General features: G+C 45.2%; 1 protein-coding gene across 3 annotated transcripts in view; it reads right to left on the reverse strand.

Moving 5' to 3' along the window:
• Positions 1 to 2949: 2949 nt before the first annotated feature.
• Positions 2950 to 19200, reverse strand: part of SLC5A9 (solute carrier family 5 member 9) — a 34032-nt gene continuing 17781 nt past the window's right edge. For 2 of the 3 annotated variants that reach the window (XM_077149745.1, XM_077149746.1), the window contains 6 exons: positions 18771 to 18878; positions 16509 to 16659; positions 14608 to 14776; positions 12920 to 13135; positions 10226 to 10376; positions 2950 to 5323 (listed from right to left, as the gene is read on the reverse strand). In XM_077149745.1, coding sequence (XP_077005860.1) covers positions 5115 to 5323; positions 10226 to 10376; positions 12920 to 13135; positions 14608 to 14776; positions 16509 to 16659; positions 18771 to 18878 — 1004 coding nt within the window. In that variant the 3' untranslated portion in view covers positions 2950 to 5114. The remainder of the gene's footprint in view (positions 5324 to 10225; positions 10377 to 12919; positions 13136 to 14607; positions 14777 to 16508; positions 16660 to 18770; positions 18879 to 19200) is intronic. The other variant, XM_077149743.1, reaches the window with a different exon arrangement.

Raw genomic sequence — 19200 nt, forward strand, 5'->3', positions numbered from 1 at the left:
GGATTTTAAAGATTCCCTCTGCTTACGTGGGGACACTTGCTTAGGTCCCACAGCAAATCACTGGTGTAGCTGGGGCTGGGGCTGGTGCTGGGGTGCTCCTCTCTCCCAGTTAGTTCTTCCTTCTCCACCACACTGTCTCTATTATTCCATCCTAACAGTTAAAGGAGCAACATCCTGGTCCTCAGAGAACTCAGAGTCTAGCTACATCACAAAAAAGGCTCCAAAGCTTAAATACCACAGTACCCTCGGTATCTAGAAGAGCGTTGGCCCACAAGAGGTTGTTTATAATGCTCAGTGACCAAATGAAAGAAATCTGGATTGCAAAGCTTCAAAGTTGGACATGACTTCAGAAATCTCTTTGTATGTGCTTTTTCCTCTGCCTGGAGCCCTCTCTTCCCTGCTCTCCACCTTCTTCAGCCCTTCATTTGGCCAGCAGCATGGCTAAGCCTTGAGGGCTTGACAGAGAATCTCTCCCTGTGGAGGAAACTCCGTGGTGAAAATCCTCCAGGATTAGCCTTCTTCTCCCACCACAGGGTCAGCTGTCAAGCCTGGTTTCTTGCTGAAAGACCATCTAAGTTTGGTTTTCCCAGAAGCAGTACTTGAGACCAGGGGCAATTGGCTTATTTGAAAGGTATATTTTCCAGGAAAAACCAGCAGAGGGGTGGGGAAGTGAGACAGGGAAGGGAAAGAGGCTACACAGGGTGTGTTAACCAACAGGTAAAGTCCGTAGGCAACTGAGGCTCAATCCTAAGAACCTCTGTCAGATGGTTTAGAACACCCTCAAAGTTGTTCCATAAGGGCCAAGGAACTTGGCCCACCCACCCAACTTGCTGTCACTCAACTTGCTGTCATCGGTTGAGTCTGCTCCCAGGCACATTAACTTCCCAGCACTTCCAGCCTGCTCTATGAAGGGGGCAAGCATTTTTGTGCTACCAGACAAAGCCCTCAGGTAGAGTTGCAGGGGCTTTCAGTAAGAAGCCATCCCTGCCAACAGGACTGGTAAGTGCAGAGGAGACAGCGGTGGAGCACAGACAGCATCTGCTCTGCTCAACAGATCAAATATCCATTCTCTCCTATCCCTGGTCAATAAACCTGTCAGCTCTACCTAAAAAGTGGAAGAATGAAAAAAAAAAGACAAACAAACATTATTTATAAGGGAAACTTCAATGTATAGGATTGATGTTTGCAAATCAGTAAATATTACCCATATTTTATGGGAGCATATCATGCATTTTTGCTCCTTAATGCTTTTAGTGCATGCTGTCCCACATCTTGAATGAATTATCTTAGAAAACTATTCATCCTCCAAAATCCAGCTCTAATACCAACTTTTCTGTTATACCCTTTCTTTATTCCTCCAGTAGAATTAATTGTACTCCCTTTTTTTGCTCCAAAAGTATGTTGTCCTACTCTAAAACAACATTATCATGTAGTGTCATGCCTCCTTATATGTCCTTATTACTTGCTACTAAGAGTAGTAATAGTAGCTAATATTGGAGTGCTTATTATGTGCCAGGCGCTCTTTCAAATATTCTGTGTATTAACTCATTTAATCCTCTCAACAACATTGTAGTAACCTGAAATTGCCATATCCATTTCACAGATGAGGAAATTGAAATAGAAAGGTTAAACAATCTTCCCAAGATCATGTAGTCAGCAAGTGGCAGAGCTAGGATTTGGTTCCAGAGGTTTGGCTTTCAAATTCCTGCTCTTAACTACTGCATGGAACAGCCTCTCTGGCTGGAGTAGAGAAGAGAATCCAAAAACGAAACCCTGTGGATATTCTAGAAGTTTCTGTAGGGCCTTCATGCCGGGCTAGGAAACATTGTCTGTAGAGACTCTTAAACAGGTAGGTACACAAGATTTTAAAAGATCAACTTCACTATTATCCATAGGATGAATTATAAGAAGAGAGACTGGGAGCAGAGATAACAGTCAAGAGGCTGTTGTAATAATCCGGATGACAGATGATGAAGTCTCAAGATCAGTATGGAACCTCTTCCATGTGCTAAGCCTTGCCTACCTCCCCAGCCTCTGCACTGCCCACTCCCCAACCTGCAGGGCAACCATAAATGGATGTGCACTGCACAAATACACCTGGCCAAAGGGGGGCTTGCGGGGTCTGAAATGTGGCCTAAGATACGGCTACCACCAATGAGTCCTGATGAGAACTGTATCTATCAAGAGAAAAGGGTGCTTCTTCCTCACTTGTACAAGGAAGCTACATGGACTAGCAGTAGCTTTGCCCACATAAGCCCTTCACTCTAGACATTTTAAATTGCTTTTTGTTACCTGATGTTTTAGTTTCTCAGCTGCTAAAACAAATACCATACAATGTGTTTTCTTAAACAAAAGGAATTTATTGCCTCATAGTTTTGAGGCTAAGAGAAGTCCAAAATCAAGGCATCAACAAGGCAATCGTTTCCTTCCAAAGATTGTGGCATTGTGGGGCTGGCTGACCATGATCCTTGGCCCTTGACTTTTCTGACACATGGCAATGCATATGGAGGCCTCTCCTGGCTTCCCACTCTGTCTGACTTCTACTTTCCCTATGCAGCACTCCAGTAATCCAGATTAAAGTCCAACCTGATCCAGTGGGTTACACCTTAACTGAAGCAACATCTTGGAGAGGTTTTATTACAATGGATCCACACTCATCAGAATGAGGACCAAGACCAAGAACATGTCCAAATGGGGATACATAATTTCAACCCATGGCACCTGGTTTTGTCATGAGTTTTCCACCTCTTGTGCTTTGAATATTTGGTTTCCTCTGATTAGGCTGCTCTTTCACTCACTCATTAATTTATTTATTTATCATAAAATAAAAGGTTTTTTTTTTTGCATCCAGAATGCTCCAGGTACTTTTCTAGGTGATGGGGATGCAGTGGGGAGGGTGGGGGGGACTTACAATCAGGGGAGGAGATGAATATTAATGAAATAATTATACACATACTTCATATACATTCTGACAAATTCTTTCATGGTAAAGTCAGGAGACTAGGAGGCCATGGTGTGGTCTGGGGAAGACCTGCTTTGGAATGAACATGGCAGTGGCGAGATGGTGATTAGGCCAATATGGCTTCCTTTAGGATGTGACTTTTGAGCTGAGATGTGAGGAATAAGTAGGAATTAATCACGCAAAGAGGGTAGGGAAGGAGAGTAGCCATCCTTCTTACAATTCCACTCAATTTAGCAGAATGCTTAAAGGAGGTAGGTTTGGAGCCCAGTAGAGGCTCAGCATAATAAAGGGAGGGAAACTGAGGAGGAAGACCAAAAATGGAGAAATGGGGAGACATTAGAGAATTTAGAGGGAAGGAGAATGCAGTAACAGGAGGCTAGAGACGGAGGAGAAAACCTACATGAATTTCTTGTAGTGGGCTGCTGCAAAAAAATTTTAAATGGGGCAATTTTATATTGTTTGTGTTTCTGGGGTTTAAAATTTCTTCCCTCTCCCAAATTTCAGGTATATCAATTGCCTACAAATGCCTTGTGTGGATGTTTTTAGGAAAAAGCAATGGGGAGAGGATGCCTTCCCTGTAAGGATGGATGGAGAAAAATGGGGTTGGGTAACCACATGAGATGAAACACAAGTGAGGTCAACAGGCAGTGTAAATAAAATGACCAAAAGGTATTCATAAAGTCATTCTATTTAAATCGACAACAACAGGACAAACTCAACTGGCCCTCGAATTTTATTTGTACCCAGTTATGGTTATTGATTAGTGTAAAATGACGAACAAAGGCAGCTTTAAAGAGGAACTGATGAGAGTAGGGACAGCCTAAAAGACAGGAGAAAGAAGAAGGAAGGGACAGTCTCATTTTGTGTCTTTGGAAATGGACCAGAAGGGGCTATGGGTTGCATTCTAGACATCTGTGACTCGGTTGTTAAAACTCCAATTTAAGAAGACTCCTTGCTTCCACAAGCTGACAACCCAAGTCACTACTCAGTTGGCCACAGTGCAAGGCTTGTCGGGACTTGGGGGAATTAATTCATTCAGCAAATGTTCATCTGAGCACCAGTTGTCTTCTGGGTACTTAGGACATGGCCCTTGGTCCCTGAAACCCATGGTATACTCAATTTAGTAGGGCAGGCAGACATTATAATACAGTGTGGTCAGTGCTGTGATTAAAGCAAGTACGGGGTTATGGGAGCAGGAATGAGAACTTGACCTAGTCTTGGGCCTCAGAGCAGGCTTCCTGAAGGACACCAAAGTGAGATTGTGATGTTTTCCAGGGTAGGTATAGATTTGGCAGACAAAGGGAAAGGGGCAAAAGCTCAAATGCATTGGATCCTGTCTGTGTACCCCTCTGCAGGGCCAACCCCATCACCAGCACTTACCCTTAATTAAGAGTAGCATGTCTTGAATCCTCTTATTTTCAAAGTCATGACTCTACAGCTGGACTCTTAAGTTCTTCAAGGCCATGGTGACGGTGTGCATATTGGTGTGTGAGAGCAGCAAGTGGCAGTATTTGAGTAGGTGCCAAGGAGAGTCCCTTATCTGAGAGCTCCCTGCCAAAAATGCCCATATATCATCATGCTTAAATTCCACCTTAGGCCTCTCACTCCTTTCAGTCTGAGAGTCACCATTGTGGAGCAACCAATGGAAATATAAGGGATTTTTGGGTAGGGTCATACTATAAATAGATTACTGGGGATTGCTTAAGGGCTGAGAGAAAGGTACAGGAACTAGAAAAGGAAAAAAAGGAAAGGAATATGAGTTAGCAAAGATACTTGGAATTTTGCAATTTTTGTACTACTCCTCTTATATCCTCCACTTTTCTAACCTCAAGATTTCACATACAGTAAAAGCTAGTGAATAGGCTAAACAAGAGGGTGAAAGGAGTATTTTTGAGGTAGGGTGTAAGGTAATGTAATAAAAGAGAGCTGGAGTCTGTTTGAGTCCCTGCTGTGTGACCCTGAGCAAACTCAGTGCTCAAACTAGGTCTCCATTTCTCCCCCTATCAAGCATGGTAGTTGGATTAAATGTTCTTCAGGGACACTTGCAGTCTCAGCCTGCAACCTCCAGTTTGAAAAGCAAGGTGAGAGGAGAGTCTGTCTCTCTGGCTGGCCAGGTTTGGGCTGTGTTTGCTCTGAAGCCAGATCTGTGGAGTCATGCAAAATAGCCCCAGAGGAAGATGTTAATGGCCAGCAAAAGGACAGCGTTGATGTTGCAAATGCTTCTCCAGAGTGGCTTTTCATCGATGTTGGTCAGCTTCTGCTGCAGTGCATCCTTCTCCGCTTGGCTCAGGGCCTGCTCCGGCACTCCAGAGAGTCCACAGAACCAGTTCCAGAGCAGCTTCCCCCAAGACCTCTGTGAGCCTGGAAGAATAGAAGCCAGAAGGGATAGGAGAGCAAGGGATGGGGAGAGGCAAGGAAAGGTTGGAGAAAAGGAAGTGGCGAGAGAGGAGAGAAAAGAGAGAGATGGTGAAAAACCAAAACAAAGGTATGGGATGGGGATGTACAGAAGGAGGGAGTGGCGAGGTAGGGACAATTGACCTAACCCTTTCTGCAAACCACAGCCTGTGTGCTCACTAGGAGCAGTGACAGCCTGAGCTCTGACCCTGGCTACAGCATCCAAAGCCATTTAGCAGAAGCATATCAAGGTTCACAGGGGGGATGGTGTTTTAAGGAGTGAGGATTATGCACTTCATCCCAATTCAGATTTCATGCCCCAGTGAGGATGGAGGGAGGAAGCATCATTCTACCAAGGAGGGAGGGCGCCTTTGAGCCAAACAGACTGCTGCTCCTCCTGATGAAATGGGTTCCCTCTGTTCCAGAACTAGTTCTGACATCAGCTGACGGTGAGGTCATATGCAAGTCACTCAACCTTTCGGAGCTGCAGGTTCCTTCTCTCTCAAAGGAGTCAATGGCAAAGTCCCTCTTCTCTGCCTTGTTTTGCACATCAAATAAGAATGGAGGTTTGACGGCACTTTAAAGTTACCAATGCTAAAGCAGCTGGGAAGAAGTTCTGGAAACCATCATGTTCTAAATGTGCATAAGATTGTACCAAGGCAGATATAGGATGCTCCCCAAAGCAGAAAAAGGTCCTACTCTGAGAATTAAAAGGTAGAATAATTATTTAAAACTAAGTTTAAAAGAAGTAATGAAGAAAGTAAATGTATTTAAATTTTTTTTTGGAGGATTAGCTGATAGCATATCGAAAATAAAATTAAATGCGGGAGACGTGGGTCTGATTCCCAGACCATGCACACACACAGTAATAATAATAATAATAATGACAAATAAATGATGAAATAAAATAAAATTAATATTAAAAACCTTTCACTGAGGTTGACTGCAGTGCATCGGGAATGCTTTAATATCTTACTGGTTTTGGAACTTGGTGCTCAGTAACTTCAATTCCACCACAGAGTTCCAGAAACACAAGGACTCTGGATACCATCTAGTCTGGCTCCTTCACTGTACCAAGAAGAAAAAGGCTCCAAGAAGGTAAGGGACTAGCTTAAGGCCATATAGACAATTAACCTCAGAGCTGGAGTAAGACCAATCACAGGAATTCAGCATTTTGTTTGTAGTAGGCTTTATCACTTTACAAGTCCATCCAATTCTTACAGCAATCCTCTGGGGTGAGAGAAGCACAGAGATTAATGTGCGAGTTCTGATGCCCAGAGAGCCTAAGTCACATAAATATTTTTTACTGAGCCAGAATGTAATAAATTTGTGTTGTATTCAACTAAAACCTACGTATATACTTCTTTTGGATCTACTCTGTTGCCCTTAAAAATTTTTTAATTTTCTTTTTTAGGATCCAAAAACTAAAGTACCCTGTTTTGCTTTTTTAACCCAAGGACAACACAAATGGTTCTGTTGATGGAGAGGGGATTCCCTCTTTGGAGAGGGAATTCTTCTTCCACATTCCTGAAGTTTCCTTCTTTGGGGGGGAGTTTTCTGCATATAACCGCACTGGCCTCTCTCTGCCCTTTCACTTTTCCTTGGGAGGTGGGGAGGAGGGACTTCTCCCAAGGACTTCTGTGTTGGCTCAGTACTTCCTTTGTTCCTTCTGGGACCAATCCACAGGCAGGGTGCAGGCATTCCTCTCGGCTTCTCCAGGAAGAGGCTCTGACCCTTGGCATGGAGGATAAGCCAGGGAGGGTTCCCAGTGACTGCTTGGGTAATTCTGTCTAATTTGGGGGTTCAGTTCTGGGGAGTACACCTGACCCTTCTACCTTTTCCTTTGGGAATTACTTTTCTCACTTCTTCTCCTTACCCTCTCTTGGTAGCTGCCTCATTTACAAAGAGCTTGCACTCTCAAATTGCTCTCTTCCATGCCATTAGTTTTATAGGGGCCAGGGTCTCTCTTCATGATAATTGGGGAGAAGCAATTTTGAGACCCCAATATCTAGTACATGGACCATAAATTTCGAGAAAGATATAGGAGTACCATTTTGCAAAGCAAAAGTACACCTTAACTAATTGGGGCAATTGATAAGACCAAGGAGGGGACTTTGAGTCTTGGAGGTGCTTTCTGAAGGGAGCCTATGTGGGTTTTAACCTTGGAAGTTTGCAAAGAATGGCATTCCCCATTATGGATAGATTTTACAATGGACTATAGGCTTTTAACTGCTGCATCTTGGGCAAGAAGCTTTGAACCTTAGGCTGTGTGATATTTTGACCTTGGTGAGACTCTGGCTTTATGATGTTTATGATGTTATTAACTCTAGGTAAGTGGCTGTTTCTTTGGAGTCTGGGCCTTAAGCAAAGGTAGACTGTCCACAAACTCAGGAAAGGTAGAGGACTTTTCAGAACTCAAGGAAGGCATAAGTCCCCTAGAGCCTTGGCAAAATGTGGGAACTGGGTAGCATGGCACTGCCAACTGTGTGCATCTAGCAGACAAACTGATCTCAGCAAAGCCATGGCCCTATGTAGGCCCAAGGTGCCACCTCAGGGTGCAGATGGCAGCTTCACATTGAGCCATGCCCAGTAAAGGGTAGTTGGGGCCTCAGCAGAAACCCCAACCATTGCCCCTAGGTCACAGAAGTCACATGATTCCATGAAGCTGAGGAAAATTTCGTTTAACCAAAAGAGAACTATTCTTTATGCAGACTTCCTAGGAATATATGTGACTTTTAAAGTGCAGACCAGGTGAGATCCCCATGTGCCTTAGAGTATTCTGTGGCAGTTCTGGCTTTCAATGCCTGGTGCTAATCTAGATAGGCAGCAAAGAGAGCAGCTGTCCCAAATCCCACCTTCAGACAGGGCCAATAAGGGAACAGTGTTGGAGATAGACTTGGTTGGATTCCTGTAGCCTGTCCACAAACTCAGGATTTCCACCACTGTACTTGACCTCAAGTTGGCTCTGAATTCATCTCATATACGGCACACACCTGCCATTGGAGGCAGGTTTCTTAGGTCTAAATAATTCCAGAGCAAGAAGCAATCAATAGAAGCAGTTCTTGGGGCATGGGGGTGAAAAATGCCTGATCAAGGTAGACAGTGTGGCCCTACATAGAGCTCACACTCAGTTCCGTGCTGGGTGTCACATGCCTGGAGATCAAAGGAGAGTGGATATTAAAATATGGTCAATGAGCCAGATGGGAAGGACAGACACTCCAAATAAGGGCAATGAGTGGGCTGACCACACTATAAACCTCTAAACTCTTCTGGAGGCAGCTAAGCTTCAATTATCACTCGGTAAAGAAGAGACATCATGCTGAAGGAGATTCCTTTTTGCTCTAGATATGGTAAATGCTTCATGCCATTGAGTTTAGGTTCTCAGGTCACAGATGCTGGAATCGAGCACAGACTAACTGGCAACTGAATGAGCTAAAACCAAGATAAGGATGTTCTCAATCTCTCCTTCCCTCAGATATACTGAGTCTCTGCCGCTGTCAAAGTCAATACTAAATACTAGGTTTGGGGAAGCTATTTGCTGGAATAACTCCCTTAAGGGCTAGGATTTGCTTATTTTCTAATTTGCTTGATACAAGGTCAGTGCTTTGATAATCTTGCCTATGCTCTTACCTCATCGGAATTATTAAAAGTTTGGCACATCAAGGATGGGTATAAAACAAAGATACTTTCTGAGACTGTAGCAGAGCTATGCCAAGTCTATGGGAGAAAGCAAATGCTGAAGGAAATTTACCTTCATCCAGGCACTCTCTAAATGAAGCAGGAGACACAAAATTTTATTGAATGTTTAACTCACAAGGGCAAGAGAAACTGACTTTTGACTCCAACTTGCAAATTGATTTAACTTTTTGATTTCAATTTTTCCTTGGCAATTTCATAATTTGGGGAATTTCTATAATGTTGCAATTTCATGAGACTATCTTAATGTTATTTCATCTTACTACAGGAAGGCTATGGTTTCAGTAGGTCTAAAACAGTTATGTCTTATAATAATTTTCAACTTTAGGTACTTGGAGTAAATTTAATGAATGTATTTTTCTAACATATTTAAGAGCTTCCAGAAGGCAAAATTTGTATTGTACATCAGCAGCCCAAAGAAGATAACTCTAGCACTGGTGATTGGTTTGGATGAAGCTCGTGAAGATAGGTAGACCTGTTTGAATATATGGCTGCTCATCCCCTGACGGTCAGCCATGACTCTGTGTGACTACAGGCAGAATTTTGAAGCCCAAAGGATAAAATATATGGATGAATAAAAAATAAAAAAAGAATAGTAGGGGAACTAGGAGAAGGGCTGTTTCTTTGATATGCATGCAATTTCCTTCCTTCCTTGTGGAGGGAGCTCAAATAGTGTTCACATCCTTTGCTTTTTACCTTCCTTTATATTCATTCAACCCAGGAAAGAAAAAGGGACTTCCCTGTTGGAAAATTTGGGAAAGATAAACAGGGCATGCTAGCTTAGGCCCTCCCTCCTCCTCCTTGGCTGTGCGATGCTCACACATGCCTTGTTTGGATCCTCTTATGACTGGAAGGTACCTTTGACTGACGCAGAGTTCAGTATTAAGAAGTGCATCTCCCCATGGATGTAAGCCAAATCTTTCCACCTACATTTTATAATTAATGAAGGCAATATTTTGACTCCCATGTGCCTTATCACTTGTCTTATTTCCCAAGTAGTTTAGTAGCCATATCGAAAGGGAACATGAGTGGTATTTATTAGGCCCCCTCAGAGATCCTTTCCTCAATATCCCCCATAAAAGGTCTTTGGGGTCCTTTGACATGGTATCTGTCTCAATCACTCCTCTGTGATGGATGCTCATCCACCGAGCACCGTGTATGCCCTGATCCTACCTCCAGGCAGCTCCTGGCCCTGGCTGGTGTTCTCTGATGCTCTGCTTCCTACAGAGCACTGCCCTGGTGATGTCTCTGGTGAGCCCTCAGAGGCTTCCTTCTCAAGCTCAGTGTGGGGGCAGTTCCGGGTCCACCATGTCAGGCGAGCAAGCTGGTGAGAAAGAAAGCACTGTCTTGAGTCAGTTGCCTCCCATCAACAATGAGTGCAAAGCTATGAGTTAGGAGGCATGGGTCCTGGTGCTGACTGCCCCTTTCTTAAGAAATTAGCACTCTTGGAGCACCCACTCTAATCCAGGCTTGTGTGGGATGCTGAAATACACACCTGAGTCAGGCATGGCCTCAGGTGTCATGAAGCTTGCAGACAAACAAGGAAAAAATGGAACTGGATAGGGAGCTTGTGCCCAATATTGAAGGGCTTCAAAAAGTCAGACTGAGAAGTTGATACTTAAAAAAAAAATTGTAGGCAATGGAGAATCACTGTAGAGGTTAGACAAAGGGGAGAGACAATAAATTTGGGGATTCAGAAAGATCTCTATAAGTAGACTGAATGGGTCCCACCTGGAGGAAGAGTTCAAACAGTAAGCTATTGCAAAGGTGAGGCAAGAATTAATGGGAGCCTGAGGCAATGAATGGGGTGAACAGTCTTAAGGAATGTTAAGGAAGTAAAATCTATTGAACATGGTGACTGATTGAATAAGCCAAGTGAGAAAGTGAAGCGGTTAACACAACACTCAGGTGTTGGTGCTCCTCATAGGGGCAGAGAACATAGGAGGAGTGGGTTTTGGTATTGCTGGCAGTGAGATTTGAGAAAGAAAGAGTGTGAATGTGTGTGACTGTTTGAATGCACACACAAATATGATGATGAGCTTGAAGAGGCTGTAGGACTACCAAGTAGAGATGTTCAGTGAGGAGAAGCAAACCTTGCATCTCCTAGATGGCCCTGGAAGCTTTCTCTCTTCTCTCCTTTTGGTAGCTCAATAGAGAAGAAAACAGTAAGCACTTTGCCTGATATCAGTGGGCTTGATCAAGCTGAGCTCTGAGCTGTCTTCTTTCCCAGCAAGGCTATTCTCCTGACACCTATTGAATCAGGTGTCACCTACCCTGCTCCCAACTGCCAGCAAATATGTGTAGCAGCCCAAAGCAGAAATATTCTTCTGGAGAACTTTCTATTGGGAATCTAACTGTGCCCAGCCCAAGCTGTTCTATGGGATTATGAGAGCTCAGGCTTCCTTACTTTTATTTCTCAATAATCCTTACTTTATGCTTCTACTGTGTCACTAGTAGAATATGAATTCTGTTTCTTTATATCACCAAGAGGCAGCTGAATTTCTGATCTGCATCACAGGGGTCTTGGCTGGAGATAAAGAATTGAGTGTTGTTGGATTCATGGACATGGATAAGATCACTAAGGGACTGTAGGGTGTAGAGGGAAAAGAATTACAGGCCAGGAGAGACAAGTACATGAAGAAGGAAAAAGTGCATTGGAAATGTAGGGGGTGAAGATGGAGGGGTAATATATCATGGAAATAAAGAAAGGAGACGTCTTCGGGAAGCAGGAAGTGGTCCCGGGGTTTCTAGTTCTCCTCAGAATTCAATTAAGATAAAGATAGAGAGTAAACAATGATTTCAGCAACAAGAAAGATTCTGGTGACCTTGCTGACAGCAATTTCAGTGACACGGGGGTGGGAAAGCAGCCAGACTGCAGTGGGTTGTAAAGCAGACAAGAGATGGGAAGTGGAGGTCACTAATGCAAACCGTACTTTCCAAAAGTTCAGCTCTTAAAGGGAGGAGGGTAGACAGCAGTAGCTAGAGGGAGAATTCAGGATCCACGGAGGGATTTTAAATTGGGAAAGACTTCATTGTGGGGGACAAAAAAGCAAACAATGAAAGTGCTCATTTATGGAGTGAGCCACTGGAGAAGTCAGCCTCTGTTGACCTTAGTTCCTCTACTGGACATTCAGGTTAACGTTTGTTCTGCTTGTTTGTAGGAATCAATGAAACCAAGGGTATAATGTTGTTTTGTAAACTCTAAAGCACCGTGTAGGTGAAGGGTATTGTTAATGATTTTTAAGCAACTTCTAGCATGGGTTCTGAGGGAAAAAGGCTTTAAAAGACTGGGTGTCAGTATTCAAAGACTGGTAAATCAATCAGTATGGGAGAGGTGAGGATTTGTCTTAATCTGATGGACCTGTCTGTTTCTTTCTCACATGCTTATGTTTTGACCATTCAGCAAACACCTACCCATTCTTCAAGCTCCAACTAAAATTGACCCGATCAGGGAGCTTTTCCCTGGCCTGTCCGGGTGGGGCCTACCTTTCCTTCTGTGCTTCACTCCTCAATTTGAGCTTGGAGCTCCTACACTTTCCTCTTTGTATAGTAACTGCGTTTGTTTCTGTTTTCCACCCCCAAGCCCCACCCTCACCCTGGTGGACAGTCAATGGCAGGGACCTTGTCTTACACATCTTTATAACCGATTGCATGATGCTTGGCACACATAGTAGGCGCTTATTGAGTGATTTTTGACTTGGATGAATTACTTTTCATTTGGAAATTAATAACTCACTGAGCTCCCCCTCCCAAGGACATTTGCATGGCCACGGAGGAGACCATAGCGGAGTAAAACTCTGATGGAATTCCAGGCATTGGGGATGGGGGAGGAATTCTCTGGGGCCTCAGTACGAGCATGCTACTTGCCTGTTCCTCAGGGATGGGTGCTGTGCAGAGGCTGACAGAGATGATGACAATGGCAGTGAGCCCACAGAGGAGAAGTGCAAAGTAGAGGTAGTGGAAGTTCTTCAGCATGGCTAGCCTTTCGTCCACCTCCCCACAGGCTGGAGCTGGATAGGAGAAGTCCAGGATCATGCGCAGAAGCCCCGCTACCAGGCCAAACATGAGGCCCCAGAAGGCTCCCTGTGGAGAGAAGACAGACCTAGGGAGGGGTGAGACAGGTGGGAGACTAGAAGTGAAAGCCACTCTGCCTCAAAAAATCTCTCCCACTAGTTTATCACAGGGTTGAGCACATTTGTCTCAGTGAGCTCCCCATGAATGCTGAGGCTTTATCTCGATTAATGGTGGGCAGTGGTATTTTATAAAGGAATGGCTCCTAGAGTCAACAGACTCCATTTGGGGATAACACAGAACTAGCTACTCAATCTTGCTCACTCAGAGTTGTCCGATAGGCCATGTTAAGGGGGATTAATGAATAGATGATTAATATTCAACTACAATGAAATAAGCTCTTGTAACAAGCAGTGGGCACTAGAATCCCCCTTCCCACAGTTCTGTTATAATTCATCAGAAATCAGAATAGAGATTTCTCTTTTGTTGCTTCTGGGTTTTTGCCCCCTAAGGACAGCTGTGGTATCTTCCACTCTTATTTCTTTATAGCACCTTTTGGCCCTGAACTATACCTGCTTCCAGTATGTGAAAGTTAGATGACTATTTTCAAAACTAAGATGCTGATCCTGATTTCAAAAACTTTGGCACAAACAGAAACATCCAGAATTTGGTTGGGTCCTGCTATGCACTATGGTTATCCACAAGAAAATTAGATCACTGCAAACAGTAGACACCTTTAGACACCTTGCTTAAGTATGCTGGGGGTGGGGGGAGAGGTGGGTTTCTATGATCTCCCTTGTGATACTCTTGAGCCCTCACATCGCTCTTGTGGAAACTTGTCCATGGATTTCCTTAACTCCCCAAAGAGCAACCTGCAGATTTAGGTTTGCCTTTTCCAGACTCTCCTGGAGAGTAGCCAAGGGTACAGTCCTGGTACTTCTAGCTTCCTCCCAGGCTTCTTGTTACGTTTCAGCAGTTATACGAATGATATGTGTGTGCAACTGTCCCTGTATTGCATACTCTGTCTTTATGGTTAGCATTGCTATTATTTCATCTATATGTAGAATCACACAGTTGTTGAGATGGAATGGACCCTATAGATCTTCCTATTTGTCTGGGGCTTTCAAACACACTGTACTGCGTATCTGGAGTGCTTTCATTAATCCTTCATGTCTCAGATCAGGTCATTTTGTCCAGAAAGCCCTCCCTGACCTCTTCCTCAGCCTCCCATAGGTTAAGTTCTTTAGCTATTTACTCTCACAGCACCCATTCTACTTTATTGTTACTGCTTATTTAATCGTCTCTCTTTCCTGGCAGCACAGTGATGGCAGGCCTATGTTAATTTTGTAAACCACGTATCCCTGGAGCCTCCATAATAGGACCTGGTAAATGTTTGTTGAGTGAATGAATGCATTCAGATTGGGAAGTGAAGCCTAGAGGGGGCAGCTGGTTTGCCCAAGGTCACATAGTCCAAGTTATTGACAGACCAGGTCTCCCGACCCTCTGCTCTGCTGGGATAGACACAGGCACGATGCCGCACTCACAGGCTCTGTCACCCTCTTGCAGAACATGGCCAGCAAGAAGAGGGCGGTGATGGGCGGTGCCAGGTAGCTGGTGACAGACTGGATGTAGTCGAAGAGCTGCCCGCTGTTGGAGCTTTGTATGATGGGGATCCAGACGATGCTGAGGGCAACCAGGAAGACCACAAACACTCTGCCGGGGAGAGCACAGCGCTGTGAGGAGAGCCCAGTTGGCGTGGCATGACGGCGGGTGGGGGAAGCGAAGATGATGCCAGGACACCAGGAAGGAAGAGGGAGGGAACATGTGCAATCGCTAAACCAGAAAACATTGGAAGGTGGGAATCCCAAATGCTGGGATTCTGGAATATTAAAATTCCAGAATATTAGAATTCTAAACTCCAAGAAACCCAGAGAACTGAAACCTCAGAATTTCTTAATTGAAAGACATTGAGGTCATATCTGCTTACTGTTTAGTGGTGGAATCATTCAGTCCACCCTGCCCACCTCCCACCTCAGTAAGTGGCCTCTGGTCTCTGCTTGGGATGCCTTTTCTCCTTGTTCACTTCCAAACCATGTCCAATACTGCCTCCTTCTCCAGGCTGATTGCAGCCTCCAGGGACTTCTCCTTCTTTGGCACTGAGCTCAGGGCAGGGATGCCACCTTCCCTATCGCCTGACTGATCTCCAAAATCCTGGGCCGGACCCAGGTTCCCAGAGGGCTCTATATGTATGTTTTTGCACGTGTGAACAAATTGACGGAAATCTCTCCTGGATGTGTTGCATGTAATAATTCATATGGCCACAAGATGGTGCCCAAATCCCACTGATTGATGAAAGAAGTGGCGGGAAAACTCAGCAGTTTCTGTGCAAAGAAATAAAGGAACACTTCTCTTGGAAGGTCTCTGCACACCTGTCAGCTTCTCTCCTGTCCCTCCTACTGCCCTTCCTCAAGCTCCAGTGGAGCAGCAGTCACCCAAGTGGCCTCCCTGCTGCCCATCCTCTTCCCCCTTGTGCAAACTTTCCTGTACTGGGGTCCTAATACAGTCAGTCCCTGGGCACAGGGCTGGGGACCCACAGATGATCAGGCAGCAGGAATTCATCAGAAAGGCAAGAGTAGAAAGCAGCTGGGAGGAGGGAACAGTAAGCGCAAAGGCAGGGAGCTTTAACAAAACAAGATGGCCAAACTCACATACTCAGCCACCAAGCAGGGGAGAATAGACACCTTAGACCAGAAACGTGAGTTGTAGAGCTTTAAATCATAAAGCAAAGATTTCAGGAAGAGCCCCTGAACCCTGTGTGAGCTATAAACCCTCGGTGTCTGGGAAAAATTAGCCACCAAGCTATACTTTCAAAAGCATAAAACTGTCTCAAGAAGAAGCCTTGGTGCTCAAGGCTCTGCATGATTTGGAGACAATCTTTCTATGAATATCTCCATCGATGCAGGAACCTCAGCATATTGCCCATGCCTCTGCCTTTCTTTTTAGTCTGTGAGCATCCTGAGGGCAGGGCCATATCACTCTTCCTCGAGTGTCAGCATGGTGGATGCTCAGAGTAGATCTGAGAACCTTGGTCTGAAAAGCCTGGAGAGTGAGCTGCTAGCTGACTTGTCTCCCATTTATACATCACACCCTTCATTCCTTAAGTACTTTCCCATTTCCCCTCATTTACCCTGTTAATCAATTCCAAGAGAAAGTTAAACAGGCAGGGAAGTGATTTTTTTCTTGCTGTTTCTCTAGAAGGGAAAGAGTGGTCCAGATTTGGGGAAGGACTTACCTAAGGTCCCATAGAAAGTTGACTTGAGAGCCCAGGTGCTCTAAGTGCCAGACCCAACCACATCTCCTCCAGGGTAACCCACAGTTGGCAGGAAAGGGTCTGGAGGACAGTGCCTGGAGGGAGGGGGCACCCTGTGAGAATGAGCCAGCGCACCTGCCCACCACCATCAGCTCCTGCTCGGTGGCCTTCTTGCGGAAGTGCTGCCAGACATCAATGGTGAAAAGGGTGCTGCTGCTGTTGAAGATGGAGGTGAGTGAGCTCATGAGGGCAGCCATGATCACAGCAATCATCAGGCCCCGCAGACCTGGGGGGAGATGAGGTTTGTGCGGATTGGCTCTGCCGGGAACCATGGAGACTGCAGCATCAATAAAGTCAGGAGCTTGGGGGGTGAGGAGGGACAGGGAAGGCACTGGATGAGGTCCCCATGCAGCACAGATAAGGAATCCAGGAGACCCAGAGGACTAGATGCTGGAGATCCAGGTTCTGGCCAAACCCTGCCTCTGCCTTGCTTTGTGCCCTTGGGTAAGTCATCTACCCTCCCAGAGCCTCAATTTCCTCAGTTATACTGTTAAGGTGTTTAACATTAGGTGGTTTAAGGTTTGCTGAAGCCTTGACATCTCGGTCTGGGTTTCACAACTCTTGGTTAGTGGTCCTTGGGGTGGGAAGTGGGGCCAGAGCTGGTAATAACTGAGTGTTTTTGTACCTTCTTCGCTGACATTGTGGTGCCAGGATAAAGCTCAGGCTGGGAGGCAGAAGACCTGGGTTTGTTTCCTGGCTCTGCAAGTAACTAGCTGTATGATCCTGGACTAGTTCCTTGCCCTTTGGCATCTGATTTTCCAACTGTAACACGAGAGGTAGGGACCCACCACTGTCTGAAGCCTCTGTGAATCTAATGACCAAGTTTCCAGGAAGATGACTGTTCACTCCTGGGAAGACAAGTCCTGGTTCCATCTCACTCCTCTTTCTCTCCAGATCTGTATGTTAAGCCACATCTTGGATGTCTCCCTGGAAGACTCACTGGCACCTTGGACTCAATTTGTCCCATACTCAGACCATCATCTTCCTTCTGTTGCCCTATTTGGCCCCTACCCCACATACTTCAACATTATCTTAGAGCCCTTCTTGGGTCTCCCTTCCCCAGTTCCATCAGCCAGTTCCTCTGAAGTTGTTCTTTGTCACCAAGACGGCTAACCATCTCTACTATTTCTTTGTCACCTTTCTCATTCTAAAAGAGGGAAGGAGTAACCCAACTCATTGATTTCCCACCACAAACCTGCCTTTATTCCTTTATCCCCAGACTTATCACTGTAAACCCAGCTTCTAAAACCTGAGACATGGGAGGTGTCTGATTCCTCAGTCTTTCTTATCCTTCAAATATAATCAGTCATCACATCCTGCCAATTCTCACAAATAACATTTAAATCCCTTCCTTCCATCATTACTCCATTGACTTGGACCAAGCCACCACCAATTACCATGTTTCTCTGTCTTGTCTCTCTGCTTTGTCTCCTTGCTTTACCCTAAACCTTTCTCTACACTGAATCCTCTATGCCAAATGAGCCTTCTGAAGCACACATCTGAACTTGCACTCTCTGGCCTAAAACGCCAGTGACTTAGAACTGCTCTTAGAGAAGGTTGCACTGTGTGAGAAGCCTTGACCATGATCTCCTCTCTGGGGAAGGTTGATTTCATTCCTCCCTTGCCTCTGAGTCTATATGGAACTAACTTTGATTCCTGCTTCATACTCTCTCTCAGCTCTGGACCTCTGCACACACAGTTTCTTCTCCCAGGAGTGACAGTTCCCACTTCTCTCCTGCTTTATCTTCTAAGATGTTCTTGGAGCTCAGCTGCAGTTCCTTTCCTCTGGGAAACTTTCCCTGACATTCCCTCAGACAGGACCAGGGGCCTCTTTAAAGATTCCTTAGCTCCCACTGTGTCACCACACTGGTCAGAGCGCATCATGCCATTTGTGAGACGAGGCCCGAATGGATACTGCATGAGGGCAGGGGCCCATCATTGTCACTTCATGTACAGGACCAGGTCATAGAAAAGGTGCCTTACAAACCCTTGTGAATAGTGGTGGTGGCATATGCACATGTGTGCATGTGCCTGCATGTGTATGTGCTCATGTATGCTGTGTGCATGTGTGTGCACTGAATGTGCATGCACGGCTGTATGCATGGATGTGCACTGCGTGTGCATGTCTATGCTCTGTGTGTGCATGCATGTCTGTGCACATGTGTGTGCACTGCATGTGCATGCATGTACATGTATGCATGTGTATGTGTGTTGGGGTGAGTACAGTGGTGAAAGTTTTTCTTTCTTCTTCCCATCCATTCTTAGAATCCTGGGCAATAGGGATTAGAGGAGGTTGGGAGGTGAGAACGGAGGGTAGGTGGGGAAATGAAGACTCACCAATGGGCATGAGACCCATGACCAGCTTAGGGTAGGCAATGTTGGAACATCCCACTCGGGTCCCACAGATTCTTTGGCAGATATCAGGGTCCACACAGCCCACCTCATCTGCAGAAGAAGTGATGGCAATTAGAGCTGTATGATCTTGGGCTCTCCCCATGCCTTCTCTGGTTGACCTGATATTTACTTTCTGACACTATAGCAAAGTGTTCACTGGAAACCTGGACAGGGACAAGTTACTAGAGAGTCAAGGGAAAGATGGGTGTCTTGGTACTGCAATTCAGAAGTCTTTGGGAAATGTCTTGCCCCAAACACTACCCTGCAAAACCTAACACAGTCCTTTGTCTTTTAGGCCTTATATATCATGATAAAAGGCAAATATCCTTGGGCAGTGCCAAGAATGCCTTAACTGGTCTTTCCATTATAAAAG

Source organism: Tamandua tetradactyla, chromosome 2 (genome assembly GCF_023851605.1).
Source record: "Tamandua tetradactyla isolate mTamTet1 chromosome 2, mTamTet1.pri, whole genome shotgun sequence".
Classification (NCBI taxonomy): Eukaryota; Metazoa; Chordata; class Mammalia; order Pilosa; family Myrmecophagidae; genus Tamandua; species Tamandua tetradactyla.